General features: G+C 35.7%; 1 protein-coding gene across 1 annotated transcript in view; it reads left to right on the top strand.

Moving 5' to 3' along the window:
* UBN2 (ubinuclein 2) overlaps window positions 1-25,260 on the top strand; it is a 120,710-nt gene extending 95,450 nt beyond the window's left edge. The window contains exons 15-17 of the mRNA XM_027842285.1: window positions 508-739; window positions 1,172-1,261; window positions 14,303-25,260. Coding sequence (XP_027698086.1) covers window positions 508-739; window positions 1,172-1,261; window positions 14,303-14,352 — 372 coding nt within the window. The 3' untranslated portion in view covers window positions 14,353-25,260. The remainder of the gene's footprint in view (window positions 1-507; window positions 740-1,171; window positions 1,262-14,302) is intronic.
* The last annotated feature ends 2,406 nt before the right edge of the window (window positions 25,261-27,666 follow it).

Raw genomic sequence — 27,666 nt, forward strand, 5'->3', positions numbered from 1 at the left:
TATGGTAAACTACTTTCTGGTTGGCCTCAGTGTGAGAGAGAAGCATGAATAATATTACTTTAATATAGAAACACACCATGCATGCATGGTTCCTGTCTCCCATAGTTCTTTAATGTTTCTTCTGCTGTTGAATTTTGCATATGTTTAGTTATTGGTGTTAGCAGTTGTGATAAATATTTTAATACATAAGTACTTATAAGGGTTTTATTTTCTTATAGCTATTTAATTTATAAAGTGAAGGACAAAGTCTTTTACCCCTAGCAAATATAAACTGTGGAAATTTTAATTTGTAATTTTCCAAAGTTACAAATAAAGAGTACTAATTTTCAGAATTTGGCAACCCTAAAGAAGGTGCCTACTATTTTAGTTTTTGGCACAAAGTTATTTGTGTGTGTGAATTACTACTGTTAGAGAAATTGTTAGACACGCAATTTTGGTTCTGTCAGGATATTAAATATGTCAGCTAAGGATTTAAAATAATTTTTTTGACACATGGTTTCTGCACAGTCCACAGCAGGTGCATCCTTATTGGCTAATGCCTCGCCTCTCACTCTCATGACATCACCACTGTCTGTAACAAATCAAAATGTGGCTCCTTTTGGGATGCTGGGGGGCCTGGTTCCTGTCACCATGCCCTTTCAGTTTCCTTTGGAGCTTCTTAGCTTTGGAACCGACACATCTGGAGTGACAACCACCTCGGGATCTACCTCAGCCGCCTTCCACCATAGCCTAACTCAGAGTAAGTTTTAGTTATTCGGTTATTTTGCTATATAATTTAAGACAGCAATTAAACCCCACTAATTCAAATGGTTGACTCTAATTAATGACAGTTATGAAATATTTTAAAAGAAAATCTTTTGTATTTCAAGTATGTACAGTAACATAAGCCTAATGAACTCTATAGGATTTTCCTTAACAAAATTTTGTAAAACTTAATGTCCAATGATTTTCAGTTCATTAATACCCCTGCCTAAATTGTGAAATCCTTGATTGCCTAATATGGTGCTTAGGGTACCTCATGGCATTTAGTGAGTTTCTAATGCTTCTGTCTTTCCCACATCCTGCATAAATTCAGGAGTTTATATATTTTAACTTTCTTTTTGAGCAAATATTTCTTAAAGGCGAGTAAGGCCTGGGTGGACTACCAGCATCTCGTATTTTTTTGTCTTAGATATGCTGAAGGGTTTACAGCCAGGAGCTCAGCATGCAACATCACTTTCTCACTCACCTCTGCCTAGTCACCTACAGCAAGCTTACAATGGTAAGATTCTGTATATTTCTTTTTTATCTTGTGTATTTGCAATTTAAAATACCCTCGGCATCAAAAAACACTTCTTTTCTTACTCAAACCAAAGACAAAATGGAGTGGGGAGGGGTTAGGCAGAACAGTTGTTCTTTGGTACTTGATTTAAGTTGATAGGTTTTTGAAAGAAACTCTTTACGTAAGTGGGAAAGTGGAAAGTATAGTATCCTGATAATAGAAGAAGACATCCTTTCTGTTTAGAGGTAACTTTTATGTGGTGAATGAGCTGCAAAAAGAAAAAAATTGTGTCCAAATAAGTAACTAAGAATCATGTATAAGTATCAGACAAACCATCACTAATACATTATAACCAAAACCCACCCTAAGTTGGGAAACCATTTGCCCTTAATGGTTAAACTAGTCTCCGTAATTAGAACCTAGACATTGGTCCACTTGGAGTATTTGGTATATCCCTCAGCCCCTGCTTTAGTTTCTTTACATGGAGCCACTTATTCCAGAAATAGTACCATTTTTTGTTCTTACCAATAACTATTAAAACAAATTCCCCACCCCACCATGAAGATACATGTAAGTTGCATATCTGCACATGGTTAGAAGGCTGCCATAGTAGGATTATTAAAATTTATAAATATTTTAAGCAGTTACACAGTCTAATGATGCAGTCTTTAGCATTAGAATATCAGTATTACTTTGATTCTTGGTACTCCTTCTAACAAGCTTTAACTGGGACAGTGCTACTATTGCCTTTTCCCAGAGTGCTGACATCCAGAGTGTGAACTTTATCCCCAGAGGGATTCATTTCCTCCTCATGGTATTCTCTTTCTGTTTCAGAGAGATTGCTAACCTTGTTCTTTGTAGTACTTCCCTGGTCTGTTTGTACAGTTGTGTCCAGTCCCATTCCCAGAATCCTGTTGTTTGTAGTGCCCCTTTCTTGGGGGTACACCTGCCTCACCCTGAATTCTGGGAGGGGGGCTTAGGTGAGTCTCTGAGGGATGACCCAGGAGTGAACTTGTAGTTGGACTTGTCGTCTAATCTGTGCATTGTTATTGCCAGGGCTCCACTATAGTCTACCCTTACTCCTCACTACTTCACAGCTCCTTAAAGAAATTTCTAACTCTGACACTATCATTCAAGCCATTGCCACCCATCCTTGCCTTCTCATCTTATAGAATCCTTGTCTATGACCTCCTGTAAATCTTCTGTACCTAATATATGGGAAACTGGTATTCTTCTAGATATCTTGACATTGTGTGGATACGAGAGGAACTTACACACTGTTCATAGCTATGAACTGCTCACCTTTTTTTCTTGTCCTAAATTACACTGATGATATCCTAAAGCAGAATTCTTCTCAAGAGTTAGCCACATTTTTTTTCATAAAAAGAGCCATAGGCGGTGAGCTCTCCTCCCAAACCCCTCCAAATACCTATAAAAAATGGCTCTAAACAAATTCTAAAGCAGCAGAACCCACAAAAAGACAGAGTGAAACAAATTTCCAGCCAAAGACAGCCTGGATGGTTGATCGGAAAGGTATATTGCACCAGGCGGGGAGAGGAGCGCAGTGCGGAGTGGGCACGCAGGCTGCAGTGACCCTGGAGCAGGCCTCAGAGGACTGAATTGCAGGCAGCTGTGGTGATTTCCAGACTTCTCAACCCACAAATGCCAAAGACAACTTAGAAGGTCAGTGAGAAAAGTCTGTGACTGCAGTGAGAGAAGGAGCTAGGTCTCAGCCACAAGTCTCGAGCGTGGCCCGGGGCCATGGCTTTTTCCTGAGCTTCCTGCCCACAGACTGAGGGGGAATCGAGTGGCTGATGAGAGGGGGATTGCAGGGATCTCTTTGCCAGTGCTGAGGCAGGAATCTCTTGCTTTGCCCGTTCTTGGATCTGGGTCACAGTTCTGAGGGGCGGTCCTGGGCGAGGAGTGCTGGTGTGGTGAAGCTTGTTGTGGTCGTGGAGAGAAAACACCTCGCCCCTTATCATAGCACCTTGGAAGAACTCAAAATTTTCAGGTCCCTATTAGTATCTCTGAAAACAGCTGTACAAACCCCTGAAGCTTGGGACAGTACATTCTCCACATTGGAAGCAGACTTTTACCTTAACAAAGAGTTTAAAACTCAAGTAATTGGCCAGGATCATGAGTAAGCAGCGCAAAAAGAGTCAGACTGTATTATCTTACTTTGGTGACAAAGAAGATCAAAACATACAACCAGAAGAAGACAATGAAGCCAAAGCTCCTACATCCAAAGCCTTCAAGAAAAATATGAATCAGTCCCAGGCCTTGGAAGAGCTCAAAAGGGATTTTGAGAAGCAAGTAAGAGAAGTAGAGGAAAAACTGAAAGTGATGCAAGAAAATCATGAAAAACAAGTCAACAGCTTGCTAAAGGAGACCCAAAAAAATACTGAAGAAAATAACACCTTAAAAAATAGCCTAACCCAAATGGCAAAAGAAGTCCAAAAAGCCAATGAGGAGAAGAATGCCCTAAAAAGCAAAATTGGCCAAATGGAAAAAGAAGTCCAAAAGATTACTGAAGAAAGTACTTCCTTAAAAATTAGAATGGAGCAATTGGAAGCTAGTGACTTTGTAAGAAATCAAGACACAAAAATAAATCCAAAAAGAATGAAAAATTAGAAAACAATGTGAAATATCTCATTGGAAAAACAACTGACCTGGAAAATAGATCCAGGAGAGAGAATTTAAAAATTATTGGACTTTCTGAAAGCCATGATCAAAAAAAGAGCCTAGACATCATCTTTCAAGAAATGATCGAGGAAAACCGTCCTGATATTTTAGAACCAGAGGGCAAAATAGAAATTTAAAAGAGCCATAAAGTTAATAATTCATCTAGCTCAATAGCTCTTAACATTTTTTCTATCATGGATCTCTTTGGTAATCTGGTGAAGCTTATCAGCACCTTCTCAGAATCATGTTTTTAAATAACTGGAGGTTAGTGAAAAGAAAGATTAATTTTTTTCTGTTTCTTGACCCCTGATGTCTATTCATGGACCCAGGTTAAGAACCCTTGAACTACCTTCTTCAGAACACTAAGGAAAAGAGAAAGTATAAAAATGTTAGTTGTTGTTTTAAATATAAAATAGTATGTAAGTTCTTGGCTCCCAGAGCTGTAAGGAAGTTCTTTCCCATTGGTTTCTTTGCTCCTCCTGTCTTGACATGGGGGGGGTAGGTTATATCCCAAAGGCCTAGATTTCAGTACTGATCAATAACTCTCTCCTTTCCATACCCAATGCCTAATACTTTCCTATTGCTTTGTGTTTCTGAAGAAATAGGTTGTATTTTAATCACCTGTGGATGGTGTATTTAAAAAAAAAAACAACTTTTTTTGATAGACTAGAAAACAAATATGAACATTTCCATATATAAAGAAGACTAGAAAAAGAGGATTTTAAATGAAACCATATCTTTTACATACAACTTGTTTTTATATATCTATTAAATGCAATATAATATCAACATAGTCTTGCTTGTCTTTATACTCTTCTAACTTTCTTCTGCTCTTATCTATGTATTTCAAAAATATTTCATTGATGGTCTTTTTTTCTATTTCTTTTTTTTGGGGGGGTGGGGAATTCCTATCATTACCTATGCACTTTCTGCACCAAGATAAAAGTCCTTCCTTGTAACACATAATTATAGTCAAGCAAACCAAATTTGTGTTGTGTTTGGTCATGACTGGAAATGCCTCTTTCTGCACCTATACTTAATACGTTACTTGGCACCAAGAGGTGGGAGGCAAGCTTCTTCGGTGTTCTGGAGTCATTGCATTGATCTTTGATTCTTTAGTCTTTCAGTTGTTTCTCTTTACAGTGATGTAGTCATTTTATAAAAAAGTTCTCCTTGTTCTCAGTTTACTCTGCATAAATTCATATACAACTTCCAGGGATTCTCTAAAATAGTGTCATTTCTTATGCGCAATAATCTGCTACATCCACATACTTTAATTTGTTCTGGCAGTTGCCTGTTGGTGGGCACCCACTTTGTTTACAATTCTTTGCTACCATAAAAAGTGCTATTTTTGTATAAAGGGGCCCTTTCCTTCTGTCTTGAATTTGTTTGTGTATATGCCTAGTAGCAGTATCCAACATTGGATCAAAGTGGATATTTTAGTGGCTTTTACAGTGTAGTTCTGAATTGCTTTCCAAAATGATTTGACCAATTCACAGATCCATTAGCAATGCATTAGTGTGTGTCTTTTCTTGTAGCCCCTCCAACAGTTATCATGCCCTTTTTTGGTCATTTTTGATAATTTAATGGGTATGACAGAACCTCAGAGTTGCTTTAATATGCATTTCAATTATTATCATTACTGTTCTGAAGCACTTTTTCATGTGATTCTTGAGAGTTTGGAAGATTTCTTGCCTTGAAAACTGCTTCATGTCCTTTAACCATTTATCTCCTGGGGAATAGTTTTTGTTTAAAATGAGTGAGTGCTCTCACACATGCACATGCACATACACACACACATCTTTTTTTGGGGAGAGTCAGTTCCTTAAATATTTGGGATATCATGACTTTATCAAAGAAATTTGCTGCAAAGGTTTACGCGCACACACACACACACACACACACACCTCATTTCCTTTCTAATTTTGGCTGCATTGGATTTGTTTGTGTAAAAAATTTAATTGTATGTGATCAGAATTGTCCATATTATCTTCTGTGATTCCCTCTATCCTTTGTTGGTTATAAACTTTTCTCCTTTCCATAGGTCATAAAAACAATTTCTTCAATTTATTTATGACGTCAGCCTTTATGTCCAAGTCATATGTTCATTTGTGGCTTATTTGCTACATGATGTGAGATGTGAGTCTACATGTAATTTCTGACAGGCTTCTTTCTAATGTTCCTAGCAGTTCTTGTCAGGTAGTGAGTTCATAGCCCAGCAGTTGGGTTTTAGGTTTTATCAAACACTAGGTTACTGTGATCATTTGCTTCTGGATCTTGTTTACCTAATCTGATCAAGTGAGCAACTTTTCTATTCTTTAACAGTACCAACTAGTTTTTGATGATTACTGCTTTTTAGTATAATTTGAAATCTTATTTTTTAGGCCCTCTTTCTCACTCTTTTTTATTATTTTCCTTGAGGTTTTTGATCTCTGGATGAATTTTTGATCTCCAGCAAAATTATAATTTTGTTCGATTCTGCTGAATGATCCTTTTGTTAGTCTGTTAGGTATTGTACTGAATATGTAAATTAATTTGGCTGCTATTATCATTTTTCTTCTATTAGCCTGGCCTAACCATCAACAATTCCTTTCTATTTAGGTCTTCCTTTATGTCTGTAAATAATTGTAGAAATATTAATTTCTCACAAATAAGCTAAGTCAATATGATAAAAATTACAGTGCTACCTAAAATAACTTGCTTCTTTAGTACCATACCAATCAAACCACCAAAGGATTATGTTATAGAGTTGGGGGGAAAATGACTGAATTCATCTGAAAGAACAAATGTTCAAGAATCTCAAAGGAAATAATGAAAAAATGTCAGGCAAAAGAGAGCCTAGCAGTACCAGATCTCAAACTACTACAAAGAGTAATCATCGATATAATTATTTGGTACTGGTTAAAAAATAGAAAAGCTGATCAGTGAAACAAATAAGGTACACAAGATTTAGGAAGCAAATGAACACAGTAGCATCATATTCAGCAAACCAAAGGACACAGACTATGTGTCTCACTGTTTTACAAAGGCCTCATTATTTTACAAAACTACTGGGAAAGCTGCAAAGTAGTCTGAAAGAAATTAAGTTTAAACCAACATCTCGTACCATATATCAAGTTAAGTTCTAAATGGATATGTGACCTAGATATAAAAGATCAGTCCTATTATAAAGAAATTAGAGGAGCATAGAAGAAGAAACTTTTCACAACTGTGGAGGGGGAAATTTTATAACCAAAAAAGTTATAGAGAGAATCACAAAAGATAAAATAGAAAATTTTGGTTACATAACATTGAAAAGTGCTTGGATACTGAAAACCTTTGCAAGAGAAACCATTAATTAGGAAAAAAAATCTCGGGGCAGCTAGGTGGTGTAGTGAATAGAGCACCAGCCCTGGAGTTAGAAATACGGCCTCAGACACTTGACACTTACTAGCTGTGTGACCCTGGGTAAGTCACTTAACCCCGACTGCTTCACCAAAAAAAAAAGAAGAAAAAGAAAAGAATCTGTGCAACAGATTCTCTTAAGTTTTTCCACTGAGATTTATAAGGAATGGATTCAAATATATGAGAATAAATATATGAGAACTCTTCCCCAATAGAAAGATAGTCAAAGGATATGGAAAAATATTTCTCAGGAAAAAAAATCCAAACTATCAATAACTATATGAAAAAATGCCCCAAATCACTAATAATTAGAGAAATGCAAATTAAAACAATTGGGATTCTTCACACCCACCAGGTTGGCAAACATGACAAAAAAAGAAAATTACAAGTGTGAGAGCTGAAGGAGGACAGGCACACTAGTTCAGTGGTGTCAAACTCAAGATAGAAATGGGGACCACAAAATCATACAAAGGGATCCCTATAAACTGTGTATTGACTTAGAAAATTGAATATTAATATTACCTATTTTATTGTATTTTTATTTACTTTAAAAATATTTCCCAATAATATTCTCGTTCATGTATTTGATACCACTACACTAATGCAACAAGGGAAAAGGACCAATATATACAAACATATTTAGAGCAGCTCTTTTTGTAGTAGCAAAGAACTGAAAACTAAGGAGAATGGGGGTACATATCTTAGGAAATGGCTAAACCAGTGATATATTAATGTAATGCAGTATTATTGTGCTGTAAAAAATGGAAGGAATGTATGGTTTCAGAGAAACCAAAGAAGACCTGTAAAAATTGTTGCAGAGAAAAGTAAGCAGAAGTAGGATAACAATTTATACGGTAACAACATTATAAGGAAAAGCTACTTTGAAAGACTGGAGAATTTAGATCAATGTAGCTAGGTGGCACAGTGGGTAAAGCTATGGACCAAGAGTCAGGGAGACTTGCCTTCAAATCTGGCCTCATACACTTATTAGCTGTGTGGCCCTAGGCAAGTCACTTAACCCTGTTTACCTTAATCCACTGGAGAAGGAAATGGCAAACATTCCAGTATCTTTGCCAAGAAAACTCCAAATGGGGACATGAAGAGGTGGACCTAACTGAAAAGACTGAACAACAAATGACCAGCCACAGTTCTAGTCGACTTATGATGAAGGATGCTACCCTCTTTCTGATAAGAGAAGTGATGGACTCAAAATACAAAATACATTTTTGGACATGGACAGTTGGGAATTTCCTTTGTTTGATCATGTGTTATAAGAGTCTTCCCCGCCCCCCATAGGAGTAAGAGGGGGGAATAGGAATAGGGTAGTTTAAAAAAAAAAAGGAAAGAAAAAAAGGGTCATTGAGTTATCCTTTTTAAAAATGCAGAAGCAATGATAGAAGGAAGATCAGAGAAAAAACAGACCGGATAGCTTTGAAAACTCCAGATTCAGAGACTCCAGTTATGGAGCTTAAAGCTCAAGGAAGACATTAATAAGAAAAAAGCCCCCATATACTTCAAAATATTTATATCAACATTTTTTATGATAGCTCAGAATTGGAAACAAAGTAAATACTAATTCTTTTTTTTTCTTCTTTAAAAAAATGCTGTTTGTCATACAGGATTTCTCTGTGGGAAGGGGTGGTACACATAGGATACTGTGGTAATGTAGGGACCAGAAAATATCAATTAAAACTAAAGTTGGGGGAAAAAAGAAAACTAGGTTCATATTATTTTTTACTTAAAAAGAAAAGTGAGCCATACATAATAGCTATCTGCAGTTTCATATACAGTCTCCTTTTTCTGTTCTATGTATATATAAATACCTATTTTTTAGTGTTTGTGAAAATTAATTTAAAAATTTAAAGAAAAAGTAGTTTGTATTTATATTTATATTATTCCAAGATATGTCTATATGTTATGTGTAATATGTGTATATATATTCTGTATTAATTTTGAATGGCATTTTTATATCTCTTTGAGTTTTGTTTGGTAATGTACAGAAGCACTGATGACTTTGTGGGTTTATTTTGTATCCTTTTGGTAAATCTCTGTGGTGCTTTAAATCTAAGGTATCAAACTCCAGGCCCCAAATTCTGAGTGAGGCCCTACAGTACAACATAGGTAATGTTAATTTGTGGTTTTCCAAGTCAGTATGCAACCTGCAGGTTTTCATAACAAAATGAGGATCTATTAATCAACGAAGTTTGAATGTGCTAATAAGGTATTAAAAATAATTTTAAAATAAGTTTATTTGAGTTTGACACCATTGCTCTAAACCAGCACATATTATCTACGGAAAGAAATAATCTCTTCAGTTTCTTTTTCTTATTGTCATAGGTAACATTTCCAGAACAATACCAAATAATATTGGTGACAACGGAAGTTAACTCTTTACCTAAGATCTTATGTGAAAGCCCTCTATAAATGTTGTCTTGATATATTAAGGAAAAGTCAGTTTCTAAACAGTGGATTTTCTAGAGAGAGTTTACTTCTTCTGCCCTGCCACCCCCCAGAACAATTCCCAAATTCACCCTAGTGTCTTCATCTTTTTCTAAATATTAAATTAAACTAAAGTTTAGGCCGCTGGACCTGATCCCAGGAAGCTACTTGCCTGAGATTTTTAAGAAAAAAATTTTTACAACAAAATACACAAAAAATAAGGGAAAAGATTGACACATTTTACAATAATTATGCTTTAAATCCTTTTAGGTTATGTTGTTACTGTGACAGCTCATTCATAATGATAATTTCTTTGTTTGGTTCAGCTGACGGAAACACATACAACCACTTGAGACAAAATTACAAATTCATCTGTAACCTGTTTTCTATGATTTGTCTAAGTTTCTTAAATTTTGCACATTTTGTGCTCAGCTGAATTTTAAATGCTTTTTTATGTATAAACCTTAAAATTTCTTATGAAATTATTTTTAGTGTCTAATTAATGCATCCAAAGCTTGTGGATTAGTAAGGCCTAATAAGCTCTGCTTCCTGCTAGTGTTGTATAACTACTACTGCTAAATGTCATCCTAGTAGATTTGGATCAATTAGTAACCTAACCGAAAATGAATGCAGTTAATTATATAGTAAAATGTATGTGTCCTAAATACATATACATTTTAAAATGTAGGTGTCCTTGAGGTTCATTAGAAGAAATAAGTTAGGCTATTCTGCACTTGCCTTCCCCAGACCTATGGAGAACTGTATCCATGGAGCCAGCCTCTTTTTCCTTTAAGTTAAGATAATATTGCTGTGGATATCATTCTCTGCCCAGCCTTCCTGCCAGCATATTTTAGTTTAAAGTTCTCATATAACCATTAGGGTATATTTTTGTAGTTTTAAGCATTCATTTTATTCCTTCTAACTACGTGATTATTTGTATATACTCAACTCAACTAACTTAATTTTAGAATTTGATGATATATTCAAAATACCTGACCCTTAGGTACCTGCTGCTGCCAGCAGTAGAACCTCAGTACATTTATGGAGGCAGGGTTAGAAAGCACCTGCATAGGGTAGTCTTCTCAGATGACCTTTTAATCCCAGACCCAGACTGAGGTTTTATTACCCTCTCTGGTTGCTGCACAAAAAGCTGCCTTTGAATCAAGTAATGTTCACTTTTCAGTACAGATAGAATCTGTGTAGCCATTTTGAGATAGATATGGAATTGCTCTCCTCTGAAGCCCATGTAATAAGTAACCCCATTCTTAACCCCAATCAAATAAAGATGTAGGCAGTCTTTATCTTACTGTCTTCCTAGGTTTAGCAGACTAAAAAGGTTATTGGACTTGTGTTGAATCTTATGTCAAAAGCAGCTTGGGGAAGCTATAGTCATATCACATATAGGTAGCTGCCTAGAATAATGGGACATATTGGTGCCACCTGATAAAGGTGGCTTTTAGTAAATATTTAAAATAAAACAACAAACAAAAAAACAACAAAAAAAATAAATATTTAAAATAACTATAAGAATGGTCTAAGTCAGAATTCCTTGTGATGGTCTGGTTTAGGTTCAGAACTTTAGAAATGAGTCACCTTCTACTACAAGTAACATCAGTCTCCTGGGGAAAGATTAGGAAGATTGGGGTGGTTGATTTTTTTTAGGGGAGCTAGGTGGTACAGTGGATAAAGTGTTGGACTTCTGGAGGCTTGAAGATGTGAGTTCAGATTCTGCTTTAGACACAATGTGACCATGGACAAGTCACTTATTTTAGCCTTAGTGTTCTCATTATAAAAATAAGGGTAATAGCACCTACCTTCCAGAGTCATTATGAGGATCAAATGAGATAATCCCTCTAAAGTACTTTGCAGTCCTTAAAGTACTACATAAATGCTAGTAATAAGAATAATGATACCAATAAACCTAGATTTTGGAGTTCAAAAGTTTTTCTTAAAATTTTAATTTTCAAGTACTTTTAAAAGTCCAAAGTATCTCATAACCCACTGAAAAAGGTAGTTTGTCTAGTGAAACAAAGTTTGTTTATACAACACATTTAAAACTGCCTAAATAGAACACATTTTAAAAGTGCATTGTTATTCTATGAGTTTTATACTTAATATGCAGGTGATGTCAAAAACCCACATTACAGGTACAGGAATGTCTCCCAGCACTATACTTCCCATACAAACTGTATAAATGATCCTTACCTTGTTATATTAGTAACTTTTTCCGAGAGATAGGAAAACATCTTGTAATTATCACACTGAGTAAAATAATTTGTTTATTTGTGCCTTTATTGCCTAGGTAGCTAATGGCATAATGGATTGAGCACTGAGACTGAGTCAAAAAGTGTGAGTTCAAATTTGGTCTCGACACTAGCTGTGTGACCCTCAGTTTCCTCAACTGTAAAATGAGGGTTAACAATAACACCTATCTTCCAGGGCTGTTGTGAGTATCAAATGAGATGTTGGTTAAAAGTGCTTAGCACGGTGCTTGACACATAGTAGGCACTATATAAATTCTTATTCCCTTCCTCTGGTAAATGCCATATGTTTGACACCCTTCACCATTGATATTTTTCCATCAAGGAAAATGCTCCTTTTCTCTGCCCTCTCTCAAGTTTCATCTCAATTCAGCATCTTCATTGCCCTTGGTAGAAAAATGATCTAATAAAATCTCTATTTGCTTAGCTATTCTTTCATTTGATCTTATTAGCTCCCGTGGTTTTAATTATCATCACTGTGCAAATGACTCAAATTTACTCATCTAACCTTAACCTCTCTGCTAGCCTCTAGTCTCATATCTCCAACTGTGTATTTGTATATATCCTCAATGTTCAGAGATATCTTGAATTCAACATCTTTAAAACTGAATTCATTCTATTTTCCCCCCCCAAGGGTTCCCTTCTTTCTAACTTCCCCATTACTGTCAAAGGCACTATCATTCTTCCAGTCACCCAGACTTACAACCTAGGTAGTCTATTCCTTATTCTCTTCCCTCCATATCCAATGAATGGTCAAGTCTTTTCATTTCCACCTTCATAATATCCTTTGTCTATGCCCCTTCTCTCCTCTAAATCCTCATCACCTCCTGCCTCAACTATTTTAATAGTCCACTCTTTGGTCTCCCTGCCTCTCCTCACTCCAGTCCATCTTTCACTTAGCTGTCAAATTGATCTACTAAAATATAGGTCTGACCATATCAACCCCTAATTAATGAAACTTCAGAAGCTCTCTATTACCTCTAGGATGGAGTGTAAAATCCTTTGTCTTTTAAAACCCTTCATACACCTTTCTTTCCATGTGCTTTGCACTGCTTTAACACTGACTCCTTGTTATTCCCCACATATAACACTCCGTCTCCTGGCTGCCCTCTGTGCCTGGCATGCTTTTCTCTCCTCATCTCCACTTCCTGGTTTCCTTCAAGAGACTGCTCAAGTTTCACCTTCTGCAAGCCTCCTTTCCCACTCCTCCTTAATGTTAATGCCTTCTCTCAGAGACTATCCTCAGTTTATCCTTCCTATGTCTTGTTTGCACATAGTTAATGAAGGAATAAAAGATTTATTAAGAGCCTACTATATGCAAAGCTCTGTGCTAAGTGCTGGGAACAGAAAAAGAAAGTCCCTGTTCTCAAAGCGCTCCTATTCTAATAGTTGGCTGCATGTTTTCTCTCCCTTTAGACGAAAGCTCCTTGAGAGAAGGAACTTTTTTTTTTGGCCTTTATTTGTTTCTGTGTGCTTAGTGCAGTACCTGGCGCATAGTCAGATCTTCATAAATGCCATTTGACTGATTGACTGAAAGGAGGCAAAATTGTCTGTGTCTCCTAAAGGAATCAAAAGATAGGTCTTCTGACAATAGAGAAGATATTTTATGACTGTTATAAATCCCCACAGTATCAACATTAGGCAAATAGTAGATGCTAAATAAAATCATGAACAAATGAACAGAATCCTTTTGCTTGCCCAATATGCACTCTTTCATTACCATTTTGGGAAGGGAAAGACATAAGCAGTTATATGGGGCCTATATGTGTGCCAGGCACTGTGCTAAACACTTTACAAATATTATCTCATTTGATTCTCACAACAACCCTGAGAAGTAGGTGCTATCATCATCATCATCATCATTATTATTCCCATTTTACACTTTAGGAAACTGAGGCAAACAGGTTAAGTAACTTGCCCAGGGTCATGTCTGAGGCCAGATTGACCTCAGGTCTTCTGATTCCAGGCTCAGTGCTCTGCCCAGTGTGCTACCAGCTGTCTCTATAAGTGGCATGTTCAAAATTAGTTGAACCTCAAATATAAATTCGTCAATTTGATATAAAAAGAATCCTTCAGTGTTTTTTTTTTAATTTTCATATCCCAGTTTTTCTACTACTTTGGTCTTAATTACTTTAAATATTCTGTTTTTAGGTCTGAGTCACCTTTGCAGAAATGAAATGTCACAAGTATCTTAACAAATTGTGATTTAAAAAAAAAATTGATTCTTCTAACTTTTCTCTTTTCACTCACTGGCCCATTGTTTTCTCTTTCTCAGATGGAGGCCAAAGTAAAGGGGACACTAAATTACAACGGAAAACTCAGTGACTTCCCAGCTAGCAAAGGAGTTGGAACACTTGATTGGCTGATGGGATCTACCTGATGGGAAAGTACTTATGTGGTCACAGGGCTGCTGTTTCTGTCAATGTTTACATTCTCTAGTCCCAAGCACTGTGGTGAGGAGGAAAAGCAAAAGAAAACAATACTTGATCAAAGCCAGGTGCAGGAGGAAGAAAGGCTTTTGTGCAGACTTAGAGACGTTGTTCTCTTCTACAGAAAGACAAAGTTACAATGCTAACTGGCTTTAAAGCGATTCAGTTGTCAAACCCACAGAAGTACAAACTTGATTTTCCCCAGGGGAGGAAGAAGGAATTTGAACAGATTTGGGTGAATTTCATCCATCCTGGGGGTTGGGGCCTGACCACTCTGGGTGCAGATATAATTTCATAATAAGAGAAAACATTTTAGTCCAGTATGTCTGAAATTAGACCAGCTTATCAGGAGTAATGATCATGTCTGCTTGAGTGGCCTATGCAGCAAATAATAAATTTGCCACAGAGAACCCATTAACATGTCCAGTGTCTGATACAGTAAGTAGATGAATACTATATCCTCAAAAAATCCTGATCAAACTTGAACCTTCTTTACTGATGCAGGATCTCCAGCATGTAGCAATCCTTCCATGTAGAACAGTATACAAGGTGGACTGAGGATGCTGCAGGAAATAGGAATAATAATAATCCCTCTCCAGAAACTTATTTTAGCACAGTGATATGTAGTATTAAATCATCTAGATTTTTTAAAGATAATAAGAAAATGGAGTCTCTTTTGCTCCTATCAGATCAAATGTAAAGATTTTCCTCTTTTATCAATGGGTCACTTTCCCCTTAGACACAGGTACTTAATGAATTTCGGCTGGTGTTTTATTTGTCTGCTATTAATTGGTCAATTCTTAATTTCAACTCTTTTTTAATATAGTTACTGATACATTTTTCTCTTTGAAAGGTGGGAAACCGTCAGGGTCAATGTTCCTGCTGTGGTGGTCTCAGTCCTTGCTAGTCTAATAATATGACTTGTGACTCTCTTTAACCTGAATTCACATTAGTTAACAGATTGTTTTTTCATTTGGATAGTGGTACTTCAGATTAACTTTTGATTTAGACAGTAATCAGTGTATTTATTATATAATGGTTCTTCAGTGGCCATTTTGTGTGGCAGTCATATTTTGAGTGTTTTAGGTCAGCATTAAAAAAATTAATTCATGGTTCCTAAAAGAACAATGGGGCTAGTATCATTATGTATAGTGAGGAATTTTTGTGAAGATTTTTACAGCCCATTTCTCCTACCTAAATCCTAAATGGCTTAAATCTATTGTCATTAGTAGCAGTGAAGATCCTAAAGCCTCATTAGCTAGAAGTTTTAACAGGAGAGTCAATCTGAAGGGTTGAGAATCCTCCACTGGTTCTGATTCCATATGAACCACTAGTGGCACAGGATTTTGAGTGGCCACCTGAAGGGAAGTATGTGATTTGTTTGGTTTGATTTGACTTTGGTTTTGGTTTGAGCTTTAAAATACAAACGTTGTTCTGTTTTCTTTGTTTGAAGTATAGCTTTCTTAAAAGCCATGTTTTTCATATCTTCAGCTGTGCTCAGAAGTAAAGGCTTTTGTATTCAGTCCACTTGTATAATAAAATGACAGACTAACCTAAAATAAAATCATTCATTAAGCATTAGAACACTGACAAAAAGATTTCCTTCCAGTTATTCATGGGAAATCATGTCACACAGTTCATTTAGGTTTATGAGGGTACATATGCTAACCCAGACCCTGATTTTCCTTTATATAAAAAGTTCATCATAGCCTAAAAAACTATTAAATTACCAACATTTGTATCTGGATTTTTTTATTTTAAAGTCATGTTGACTTTACATTGTGACAAAAGAACATCTTTTTAAACATGCAACTGAATTTTTGAGTTTTAAAAGCTTGATCATAATGGAGGGAAAAGGTTAATTTAAACTGACTCATTGACTTTGTTTTCTTCTGTAAACCTAAGAATTTTGGTTACCATGATGCAAATGTAAGTGTTTTGACAACCCTAGTAGGCATTTTGGAAGAATTTGGAAGAAGTTGCTGAGAGGGACTCCAGGGCTAGATTAATATGAATTGATTTAAATTTTGGTTAAATTTTTATTAGAGATATTTTTCCACTACTTCATTCGTTTTAGTATTGTCGGCATTTTGCTCACATTCACTAAACTTAGTGGAAAATAGTTTAAAGAATTTCTTTATTTGTATCTATTTGAATGAATGTTAATGAGATTTTTGTTTTAAGGCTAGCCATCTGTGATGAAGTTTAGGGCTTTCAGAGTGTTACTAAGCTTGCTACTTCTGTTAATTGTGCCATGATGTACTAAAATCCATCACTTCAAATTTCATAGTAGAAACACTGTAATACTCATACTTCTTGAATTAACTAATGTTAAATCATGCCATATTGATTTCTTTGATGAATTTCCTGTGTCTGCCTGACAATAGGATTATAAATTATTTTCCCTGATGTTATTTCATACTTACTAATAGAAGTATCTGAAGGACTGAAGTATCTGAAGAATCCTTATTTTCAAGGGTTCAGAAACATTCAGCGTTCATTTTATTCAGTCCTTAATCTCTCTAGGATTCTTCTCAGATCTGTGTTTTTTTTTTTTTAAATCATAAGTAATCTCACCATACTCTGTTCTATTTTCCCTACCTTTTTAAATATTGTACAAGATGGATCAAAAGGCCATTGCACACCTGGTTATATATAATTAGAAATTTCTGCCAAGAGATAAACACATTTTTGTACTTAGATTATAATGTTGGAAATCACCCCCATGTTCTTGTCAGTGTACATTTGTACAGTGTGTCATACTTGAAAAAATGTTCAGTTCATTTGACTATTTTCAGCACAGGAGCATAGGGACTTGTGGATCATACTGTACTTTTGTACTTCAGCAAGGATCAAATTTTGTGATTTTTAAACATGTTAAATTATTGGAAAGGACATTAGTAGATTCCACATTTCTTTGAAAGGAAGAGTGTTTTTCTGTAAGAGTGAAAGCAATGCCCCAGTGCAAAAGGAGAGTTAGCACATTTAACTGAATCCCACTCAGCAGGGTTCTTGTTTCAGGAAGACTAAACTGCTTATTTTCAGCTGTCTTATATTTTTAATGGCCTTCAATGATATATAAGCTGTTATTGTACATAAAAAGAAATCCTCAGTATTCACAAGCAATAATAGCCAGTACAGCTGTCTCTTGACAGAGCAGCACTGAGCTTAGATTGGGGACTGTATGGGAGCAAAGTGTCAAGCTCACTCAGAGCCTCCAAAATAAATGCAAGCAATAATGTCAAAGATAACCCTATAATAATGCCTTCTCATGTACTTGAGAGATCCAGAGAAAATAAATTAAGATTTTTCAGAATGACCTGGGGGAAAGAAGCCAGGTTAATCTTGAACTATAGAATTCCTTTCTCAGGATCAGGAAGTCAGATGATCATGTTTATATACTCTTCCATGCCTACCACCCCTGTGATGGATGTTAGTAGCCCATATTGCTGGGTTTGTTTGTTTGTTTGTTTGTTTTAATGAGGGAAGTTGGATGGGGTTTATTCTATCTACAAGGGAGAAACAGAATCAGTAGTATGAATGCTGTGGGTTTGACATCTGTTTAGTAAAAATCTATTAGAAGTGACTTTTAACCCAGGATCTTTTTCCCCCAAAGCAGATCTAAGTTGTTTACTACCCAGGGTTTGGGAAGGGCAGATACCTTTAGTCTCTTTCCTGTACTCATTACCATATCCCCTTGGACCTCCACTTGGTACAAGACATTTTCTGGAAGTTAAAATAGAGATATCCTGTAATTGTCTCAGACTGCCATTTATTAAAAGAACTATATGTTCCTGGGGATCATCTTTTAGGACTCCAACTGTCTGTCACATTTGCTGCTACATTTGTAAAATGAACTTTGACTGTATTAGCAAACTTTAGAGTTTACAGTTCTTTATTTGAAAGAGGGGATCATAGTAGAATTTTGCTCATGGATAGAAATGAGATGTTTTATTTTGGGAGTATACCATGAAATCACAGTGGTCCCTCTATTTTGTTTTTGATTGTTTGGATTTTGAACTTATTTTAAAAGATGGAAATAGAGGAATAAGTAAAATCTGTAGTCAAACCAAACTTGAGAAATCTCCCTATACTTCAGCTCCCCAATTTCTGCTGAACTGAAGTTGTTAGTAGGGACACTTAATCTCAAGGTGGCTTTTTTTGTTGTTGTTGTTGTTATTCCTGTTTTTTTAAAATAATGAAGCAGAAAACAAATGCAGTAGGTAAATGACTAATATTATGCAATTTTTATTTTATAAAAATTTAAGGAGGAAAAAAGTAAAATGTTGGTGAATTTTAATCAGTCTCCACACTTGCAAAATGCTTATTATTGTCCCCTCTAAGATATGCTCTGTTCAGGCCTTTGTCCTTTGTTAAGTGCCTTTTTTTTCTTTTCTTTTTTTTTTCCCTTTTGAAATTGTTCTCAGAGATCCTAAAGTGCAGGCTGAATAGTCAGGGATTTGAGAAGAAAATCTTAAACTTGCCAAGGTGACATCATATTGAAATACTTTTCCTTTTCCTAATACATATGTGGCTATATGTGTAAGGTTTATGTGTGTGTATACATATATATGTATATACACATACATATATATAGATATGCATATACATATTATAAAAACTAGGAACTTGCATCCTTTCTGAACACTCTCCTCCAACACTCTTGCTTTTAAGAAATGGGTAATCAATAGAAATGGGTGATTGGCAGTCGTGTTTCCAGATGGTAATAGCTGCTGCTTTGTGTTTATGCTTGTGAATATACTTTGGAAAAGAACATACATAAGTCTATTCTGATGATTCCATATAGGTTCACAAATGGAATGAAAACAATATTCTTGCTGTCTACCACTAGATATATTAGGTTGTTTAGGCACTTCAGACTTTTCTATGAGTAATGTCCAGTTGTTGAAGTATTGGAACAAGGGCATATTATAAGTTAAGGTGATTGAGTACATTTGAGCATGGAGTAAAGCAAAACTAAAGTAAAAATTAGATTTGGGGTTTGATACCTAAACAATCTCTGAGGGAAGTACGTGTTTTTGTAAGCACTATAAGAAAAAAATAACAACCTAAATTTTCTTCTGAAAAAAAGTGTCTAAAAAAAAATCCCCGTAGCTACATATGTTTTAAAAAATAAAATTACAACTACAAAAAGTTCAGATGCTGAAGACTACAGTCTCAAAAAAGAACTCTATAGTATACTTAGAAGACTTTTTAGGTCTTTTTTTGGCGGGGAGGAGACCATTATGTTGCTCTTGATTCAGGACTATGTAAAGTTGTTCTTTGATTCAAGAAGTACATATGTCCCCATATCTAAAATTCTTCTATGTAACTATTGAAAACAAAGAAGAATAACTTAATTTTTTACAAAGGAATTCATTATTTTGGGTTGAAAGTTTGAGATTAATTAATTTGTGAATCCAGTGTTTCCCTTCTCTAATGTAGTCAGTAAATTCCCTTTTAAAAAATTTGACTTGAGGGAAAGCTAAGGGTGAGGAGAGGAAGAAAGGAGCAGTTCCTGGTAGCATTATTGAGTTAGAACAGGTATCAGATCTTCTGGGTTCAGTCATAAGCATTGTCATTGGTTTGTTGTGTTTAGGGGAAAATCATTTAACCTTCGTGCCTCAGATTACCCATCAGAAAATTGGGTATAACAATCTTCACCTACCTCCCAGGGATATCACGAAACTTTAATATTTCAAAAGAATTTTTAGTTTCTCTAAAATTCCTACTTAAGTGCAAAGTCTTATTATTGTTTTCTTGTAAAGGCTAAGTAACTGTTCCCCCATAATGGGTCTAAAAGTACCATAACATTTTTAACATTCTGAAAAATCAGTGAAAGTCTCATCTAGACACCGATTTGATATTGTAATACACTCTCTTTATTCCTGGTGAGAAAAAAAAAATATTTGTTTGAACTGGAAACACATTTATTGATTGATTGCACAATAAGTGGTATCATGTATCTGAATAGCGTCCTGTTTTTGTAAAGTGGTGGAAGTAGATGTGAGAGATCCCAAATTAGTTTTTAAATTATTACATAATCTGATTGTTTTCTAAAGATTAAAACTATTTCTTTTTTTAAAAAAAAAAGTAGAATATACAACAGTGACACTGTACTGCTTCCTGTAACTGAATTGTCAATACCACAAATTAACATTGCCATTAACAGGATGGTTGTGGCTACTGGGCTGAGACATGGCAAATGAATTAAAAGCCTCTAATTGACTGACTTTGGGGGTTACTGATAATCTTGAAAGGTGGCTGTTTTCTTCCTCTAGAGCTAATTTTGTCAGACCAAACTACTTTTTTTAGAGCTTGGTAGGATTTTCGCTTTAAAGATGAAAAGAATTTGGGAGACAATTTATAATGGATCTTTCTAGGAATGAGCATAATGAGTCTTAGTTCTTCTACACATGCATCAGACATCAGGCTCACCTGTAACCTACAGTTTTATTTGGGTTGGTAGAGTGCTTAGCCAGCTTTGCACTGAAGTGACAAAGGCTACGCAAACACTTTGTTCTTGTCATTTTGTCAAGTGCACAGTCAACTCTATACACTCCCGTCTCCATTGGTGACCAGGTTCTGCTTCACTGTTCTCAGAAAAGCCCAGGAATGCATTGCATTGGCTATGTGAGACAGAGGAATATGAGAGAGAGGTAGGAGAGGTACTCTTCTCTGCCATGAGTAGGGAATAGGTTTTTTCCCAGTTCACAGAAGAAAATCAAATCATGTTTTTCTTTTTTCCTCCTCCCTATTTGTCAAGTAGCAAATATGTAAGTTTCTAATCATCATAAAAACTCAGTGGGAAGTATGAATTTGAGTAACAGTAAAAATGCTGAGTAATTGCCATTAGGGTGTGTTTGTAGATTTCAGACTATAGCACATGATCAGGATCAGTCAGGAGAGTTAAGGAGATGAATATAGGCTGTCTAGCCAAAATAAATCAGGAGAGAGAGCACCCAAGCCCAAGTCAAGCAAAGCATCTGGTTTAGCTTGCAGAGTTTTCCAAGGACCAATTAGTTTGTCTCTAGCAATTAAAAACTGATTTTTGTTTTTGGTTGCTGTTTTGTTGCTTTTTTTTTCTTCCAGATAAAGCCTTAGTTGTCACTAATATCAACTATGCAGATAAATGTATTCTTTGTTTCCCAGTATTATATAACTTTTTCCTCTTTTCTCATTCCTCAAATAACATGTTAGACTTCTACCCAAAGAATTAAGGCAAAAGGTTTTGTTGAATGTGTGTTCTTCAAGGAAAAAGAGAGAAATTCTGTTTTGTTTAAACTTGAAATGTGAACTTTGTATTAAAAAACAAAATGCAAACCCTTTCACTGGTGCCAGACTGTAGTTAATATCACAAAATGGCTTTGGGTTGTTGAACTAAAACTATTTCAGTGGAGTGTTTAATACTGAGAGAGTTTCAAATAATGAGGCATACAATTTTCTGCAAAACTGAATCAAAAAGCCAGAGTTTTGTTTCTATATAACTCTGATTTGGAAATAGCTTTGGAAATTAAATCCGTAATTCTTGCCCTTCCTATTCTTCCATCAATTCACATTTTCATATTTTCTAATCTTTGTGATTAAATAGTCCATCAGTTCAACTGGCACATTGTCTCTCCAGAATGAAATTTTAGCAACCTATTCTCTTCCCATTCAATTCCAAAGCCAAGACTAGGGTCCAAAATATATTCCAGAAGAGTGGTATTCACATCATAGTTGAGGAACTTGTAAAGATTCTTTGTACCATTTCTAACACACTGTATTGGGAGACCAGAACTGTTTTCTTAAAAGTTTATTAAAAACTGTTTCAGTAAATCAGACTATATTCATGTGTCCTAATGTGAAATTATATTCTTTCACATGTCCTGAAAAACTAATTGTTTAAAAGTAAATTTTAGTGATAGAAACATCTACCTTTATTTTTATTTCATGTCCTACTGCTTTTACCTCCTCCACTTTCAATGGATTTCCATTTCATAGTGTTATCAAAACTTCTGGCACTTTTCCAAGCTGTTAGCCAAACATATCAAGTATGCCTGTTGAGAAGAGAGGTGTAATTATGTAGGTATCTGTGTCCAGGATTTAATGAAGTTACTTGGTCTCAGTGGATGACTAAAACTTTTTTTTCTTTTCTATTATTATAATGCAGAATAGCAGGTTTCACAACTATTAAAAGGTAGTGATAGTAACATCTTCTGTCTCAGAGAAAGCAATTGGCAGGTTTGTTCTTTTCTCAGAAGTTGAGGTGCAGTTTTTTTTTATGGGGGCTCTTATTGCTCTTAAAGTTCTTTTTCACATCCAGTCCTTCCTGGAAATGGGTAGAATTGCTGAAGTCCCTCCGTTGTTAGAGATCTGGTTCCTACAAACCTGTTGAGCCCCCAGAGCTAACTGTAGGGTACTGATTTTTCCTTAGTTCTCAGACGCCCCCACATTACCATATAATGGTGACGTGTTGAATTGTACTGTTTTTAGTCAGCTTTTTTACAAGTTATTCTAGTGCTATTTTAATTTTTTTAACTAGTGGACTAATTAAAACCTAATGAAAGGAGAAATAAGATACCATTACTCCAGAGTAGGTTGAAAATAATTTTCTTTTAAAAGCCTGTAGATTTATTAGACCATTAACATCTTCTTCAAACCATATCTTGAAGTCTGCAGCAACAAAGGTAAGCAGGCTGGCCACATCTTTACTATATGGCATCTCCTCCACTTGCCCAATTTATTACATTTTAACTTTCACATTCAACCTATCCTTACATCTAAAGTTGCTCCCAATTGCCTTTTAATTCTACTGGTTTTGCCTTAGATAGTTGTATAGAACAATAATAATTCCTTCAGTACAAACTAGAGATGACATTGGTGGATGGGAACTGCTTCTTTTAGTAATTGACAAACTAGGAATTTGACCACTACCTTTTTGATACATTATTTTTAAGCCTGGATATACCTACATAATTTCATATACCTCAATGAGCTCCATTAATTTAGCAAATAATCTTTGCAACAATAAAGCTTACAGACTTTCAAAATTAGGGAATGTAACTCGTCCTCTACCCATTAACCAACTTCCCCGTGAAAGGGTTTAAATTGCAGTATCCTTGTTTACCACCACTTCAAAAATTTCCAAAATTTAACTATATAGTCTATCAAAAGTAGCAAATTACTCTCCAATAAATGAGAATATGCAAAGCTAGAGGGCTTTCCCAGGGTGTTTTGCCTACTTATAGTTGTCAAATGTAGTTGTAAGGCAGAGGAAATGAAATCTCTGGCTGGTGAACAGTTATTTTGCCCCTGCGTACAAATATAAATATTTCTTAAAGCCTTCCTAAGGATCTAAAAAGACCTCTAACCACCTCACCCCCAACACACGTGTGCGCGCACACACACACACACACACACACACCTTTTTCTTAATAGCAAAGGTAATGCATATTTCTGAAAATGGTTTTGGGACTGTAGATTTATATATTATAATTGCTTTGAAGTAATTATCTTACTCAGCTTTTTATTCAGGGTCACCTAATATCCATACTCCTCAGGCATGAAAATTGATGTGGGGAAGAAGCCTTTGCTTGTGATAGAAAAACAGGATGTAACTTCATGCTGTCTTTTCCCGGAGAGAAACTTGCCTCCAGTATATATATTCCTCTTTCTCCAGCCACATATGATACCAGCTTGCTTCAGAACCAACCTTGAAGGAAGGGGCCTGAATAATCTATTGCAGCTGCTCTTGTTGATAGGCACTAATTACTATATTGTGTTTGTTTATTAGGGAGATGCATTTTGCTAACTTGAAGGGATACTGTAATTCTAAACAAGTGTGTGACTTAATATTCTATTTTTATTATTTTTTCTCTCCTTTAAAAACTGGACCTGAACACAAGCTTTGAGTTGATTCTTGTAATAATCTCAGGACCTGAAAGATTGTAGCATTTAGTGTGTCTTAAAAATTATGTACTGTACCAGCCATGGATTTTTGTAAATACACCCGTCTCCCTTTTTTGTATTATTTTAGTAAAAAAAATTTTAAATAAAGGGGGGTGGTGGTGATTTGTGTATTTGTATGGGTGTGTGTGTATGGGGGGGGGGGGGATGTATGCGTGTATAAGGCTCTTTTCAAGACAACCTGGTGCTTGCTTAATTTCCAGCTCTTGTTAGAGTGGGAATATGAACAAACTGCTGCTACTAAAACCCTGCACTGAACATAGGTATTTCCATTTTATCCTTTTTAATAGTTGATTGGATGCTAGCTACCAGATTACTACTAGGAAGTTAAACCTCCTCTTCCCACCACCCCACTGCCACCTGCATTCTTAGTTGTGCAGGATAGAACCTTGCCCTTGGGAAGCTTAATATAAAGATCTACTCTAATGAAGGATTCTTCTAATCTCACAAAATAATCATATGGACTTTTCTCCATTTTCAAAGATCTACTTTTAAGAACTCTTCACAGTTCCATAAAAAGAGTTTAAAGCAGATTTATTTTATAAAACATTAGTCATCCCATCACATTCTAGTGTCTTTTAGTGGGCAAGAGGGCTTTGAACATTCCTAAGTGCAAATCTGTCAAAGAAATACTCTATGGATATGTCCTAAACAGTGCAGGGATTTAATTTTTTAATTTTTAATTTTTTTTTTTTTTTGGCAACAGCCTTGCTCATATTCCAGACATAGCTAGCAGTTCCCTGTTTTAAAACAGGAGCCTTATTTGATTCAGCTGTAGATGTTGCCTGTCCTTCATTTGTGGCAGGGCCCTTTTACATGAGTGTTCCTTTTTTTTTCTTTTATATGTGTCATGTGTCTGTGTTGTATTAAATAAAAAGGAATGTACATATTATTCCTGTCTGTTGTGCTCTTATTGATTTGGGGCAACATGGAATAGTGGACAGTCAAAAGGTTCAAACCCTACCTCAAATATTTAATAGCTTACCCTGAACAAATCACTTAAAATATGGAAAGGAAACAACTTCAGTTTCTCCATCTGTAAAATGAAGATAATATTTGAATTAACTACCTCACACAAGATTGTTGTGAGGAAAGCCTTTTGCAAGCTTTAAGGTAAAATATAAATATGAGTTGTTCTCAATTTTGGAAGTCTTTCTGAGTCATTATTTTAATCATTATTCATTGGGCATCCACTGAATGCTATATTGGCATTGTGAGTGACTTAGAAGTACAATACTGGGCCCCCTTACTGTCAAGAAATTTGTATAAAGATCACAACTTTTTTATTATATAGCTAGAGAGATAAGAAGTAATAATTTAAAAAAAAAAAACCCTAGCGATAACCCAGGGTAGTGTATTTTTTATTTTAATTCAGTTGCCATATGAATGATGGAACCAACAATTGTCACTCAACTGTAGGAAGCAATGTGGTGTGGTAGAAAGAACTTTGAACTCAGAATCAGGAAACCTGGGTTCTTGTTGGTCCACCACTAATTAGTTGCAACAGTTAAGTAAGTAAGCTCTTTGGGCCTATTTAATTTTCTGTTAAATGAGGGGATTAGATTCCTTCTGGCTCTAATAATGTATGATTCATTGGTCAATGTGGGCTAAAGTGGAGGAGGTGGGACTTCATCCAGGCTTTATTGGATAGTATTTGTATAGCTGGGGAGAGTATTTCAGACAGAGAAAGTGGTGTTGGCAAATTCATGGTGACTGAAATGTTTATGGCCTATGTAGGGGAGAGTATTTAGTTCAGACTGAATTGTAAGGGAGAAAAAATTAAGAAGGTAGGTGGGGCCTAGATTGTGGAGGAATTCAAATGCCTGGCTAAGGAGTTTGAATTTTGAATTTTCCCTAATAGGTATGGGAAGCCAAAGGTCTTTGAAATAGGAATAATATGAAAGTGGTAGTTTTAAGAAGGTGGATTTGTCAGTGTGCACAAAATGAAATAGAGTGAAAAGCTACTGAAGGGTAAAGAAATTTGGTCTACTACAATAGTTGAAACTCAGTTATATGATTAATTTACTGTGGTGGCAGTGGATTTGGAAATTTGGATTTTGAAAAATGGATTTATATTTGGTGATGAAAGCATGCCAGAAACATCATGAAGAAAAAATTGATATGACTTGGTGGGAGAAAGGAAGAAGAGAGAGAGAAGGAAGATTTAACTCTAAAATTTTGTGCCTGACTGACTAGGAAAAATGATACCCTTGACAGAAATAGAAAAATCAGAAAAGGAAGGCAGTTTTAGGGGAAAATGAATTTTATATTATGTATATTGAGTTTAAGGTAATAAGAAATCTAAGTGTAGGGATGTGAAACTGGAATTTGAAGAATCAGCTAAAAATGTAGATATGGGCATTATCCATATATAGATGATATTTGAAGCAATGAAATTGGATGAATTTTTAGAGGGAGAGTACATAAAAAGACTAGGGCAAAAAACTGAGCTTTAGGGAGCATCCACCTCCAAATGGAATAAGGAACGGGCTGTAGACTGAGTAGTCAGAGAAGTAGACACAACATAGGCCAAGGATCCAAGGTAGTAGAATTTCAGGGAGATGGTCATGACATACAGAGGGGGGAAAGAGGTATTGAAAATACTAGACAACAGATCACTGAAATTAATCAGATCTAAAAGGTCTGGTATAAGCCAAAGGTCTAAAAGACTAGAGATTACCTAATGAAAATGGTTTACCAGTCAAAATTACTTTTGCCTGCCTACATTCAGTGCTTTATAGTTTACACCACCAATATTCTTGTGTAAACTTTACACCAATCTTGTTCAGCAGGTAGTGTCAATACAGTCATTCATGTTACAGATGCAGAAACTGAGCCCCAAAGAGTTTAGGTAATGTAAGAATAAGGAAAGGATCACAGGGGCAAGGAAGTTAGTGAAATAAGGAGGTAGAACCAGGTCTCCAGCGTTAAGATAGTCAAAGATTAGGAGTCTAAGGAGTCATTCAGTGGTAAAGGATCAGCATGCAGAACACACCTCAGTGAGCCAAAACCTGGATTTGAAGCTGTTTGACTTCGTGCCCTCTTTACCACTTGCTCCCTAGACTGTAGGGAAGGGGAAAGTGTTTCCAGCTATTCAAAGAAAGGTTCAGGGAGCAACTGCAGCCACTGGAGCCTGATGCCAGTAATCCAGATGCACTGCATGTCTGGTAAAGTTATCCATACCTGTTTACCCCACCATTAGCAAAAATGATCCAAAGTTTTGGATTATCATTTTTCCTTTCAACCTTCACACACACACACA

This window comes from Vombatus ursinus, unplaced genomic scaffold (assembly GCF_900497805.2).
Source record: "Vombatus ursinus unplaced genomic scaffold, bare-nosed wombat genome assembly UNPS02014870.1, whole genome shotgun sequence".
NCBI lineage: Eukaryota > Metazoa > Chordata > Mammalia > Diprotodontia > Vombatidae > Vombatus > Vombatus ursinus.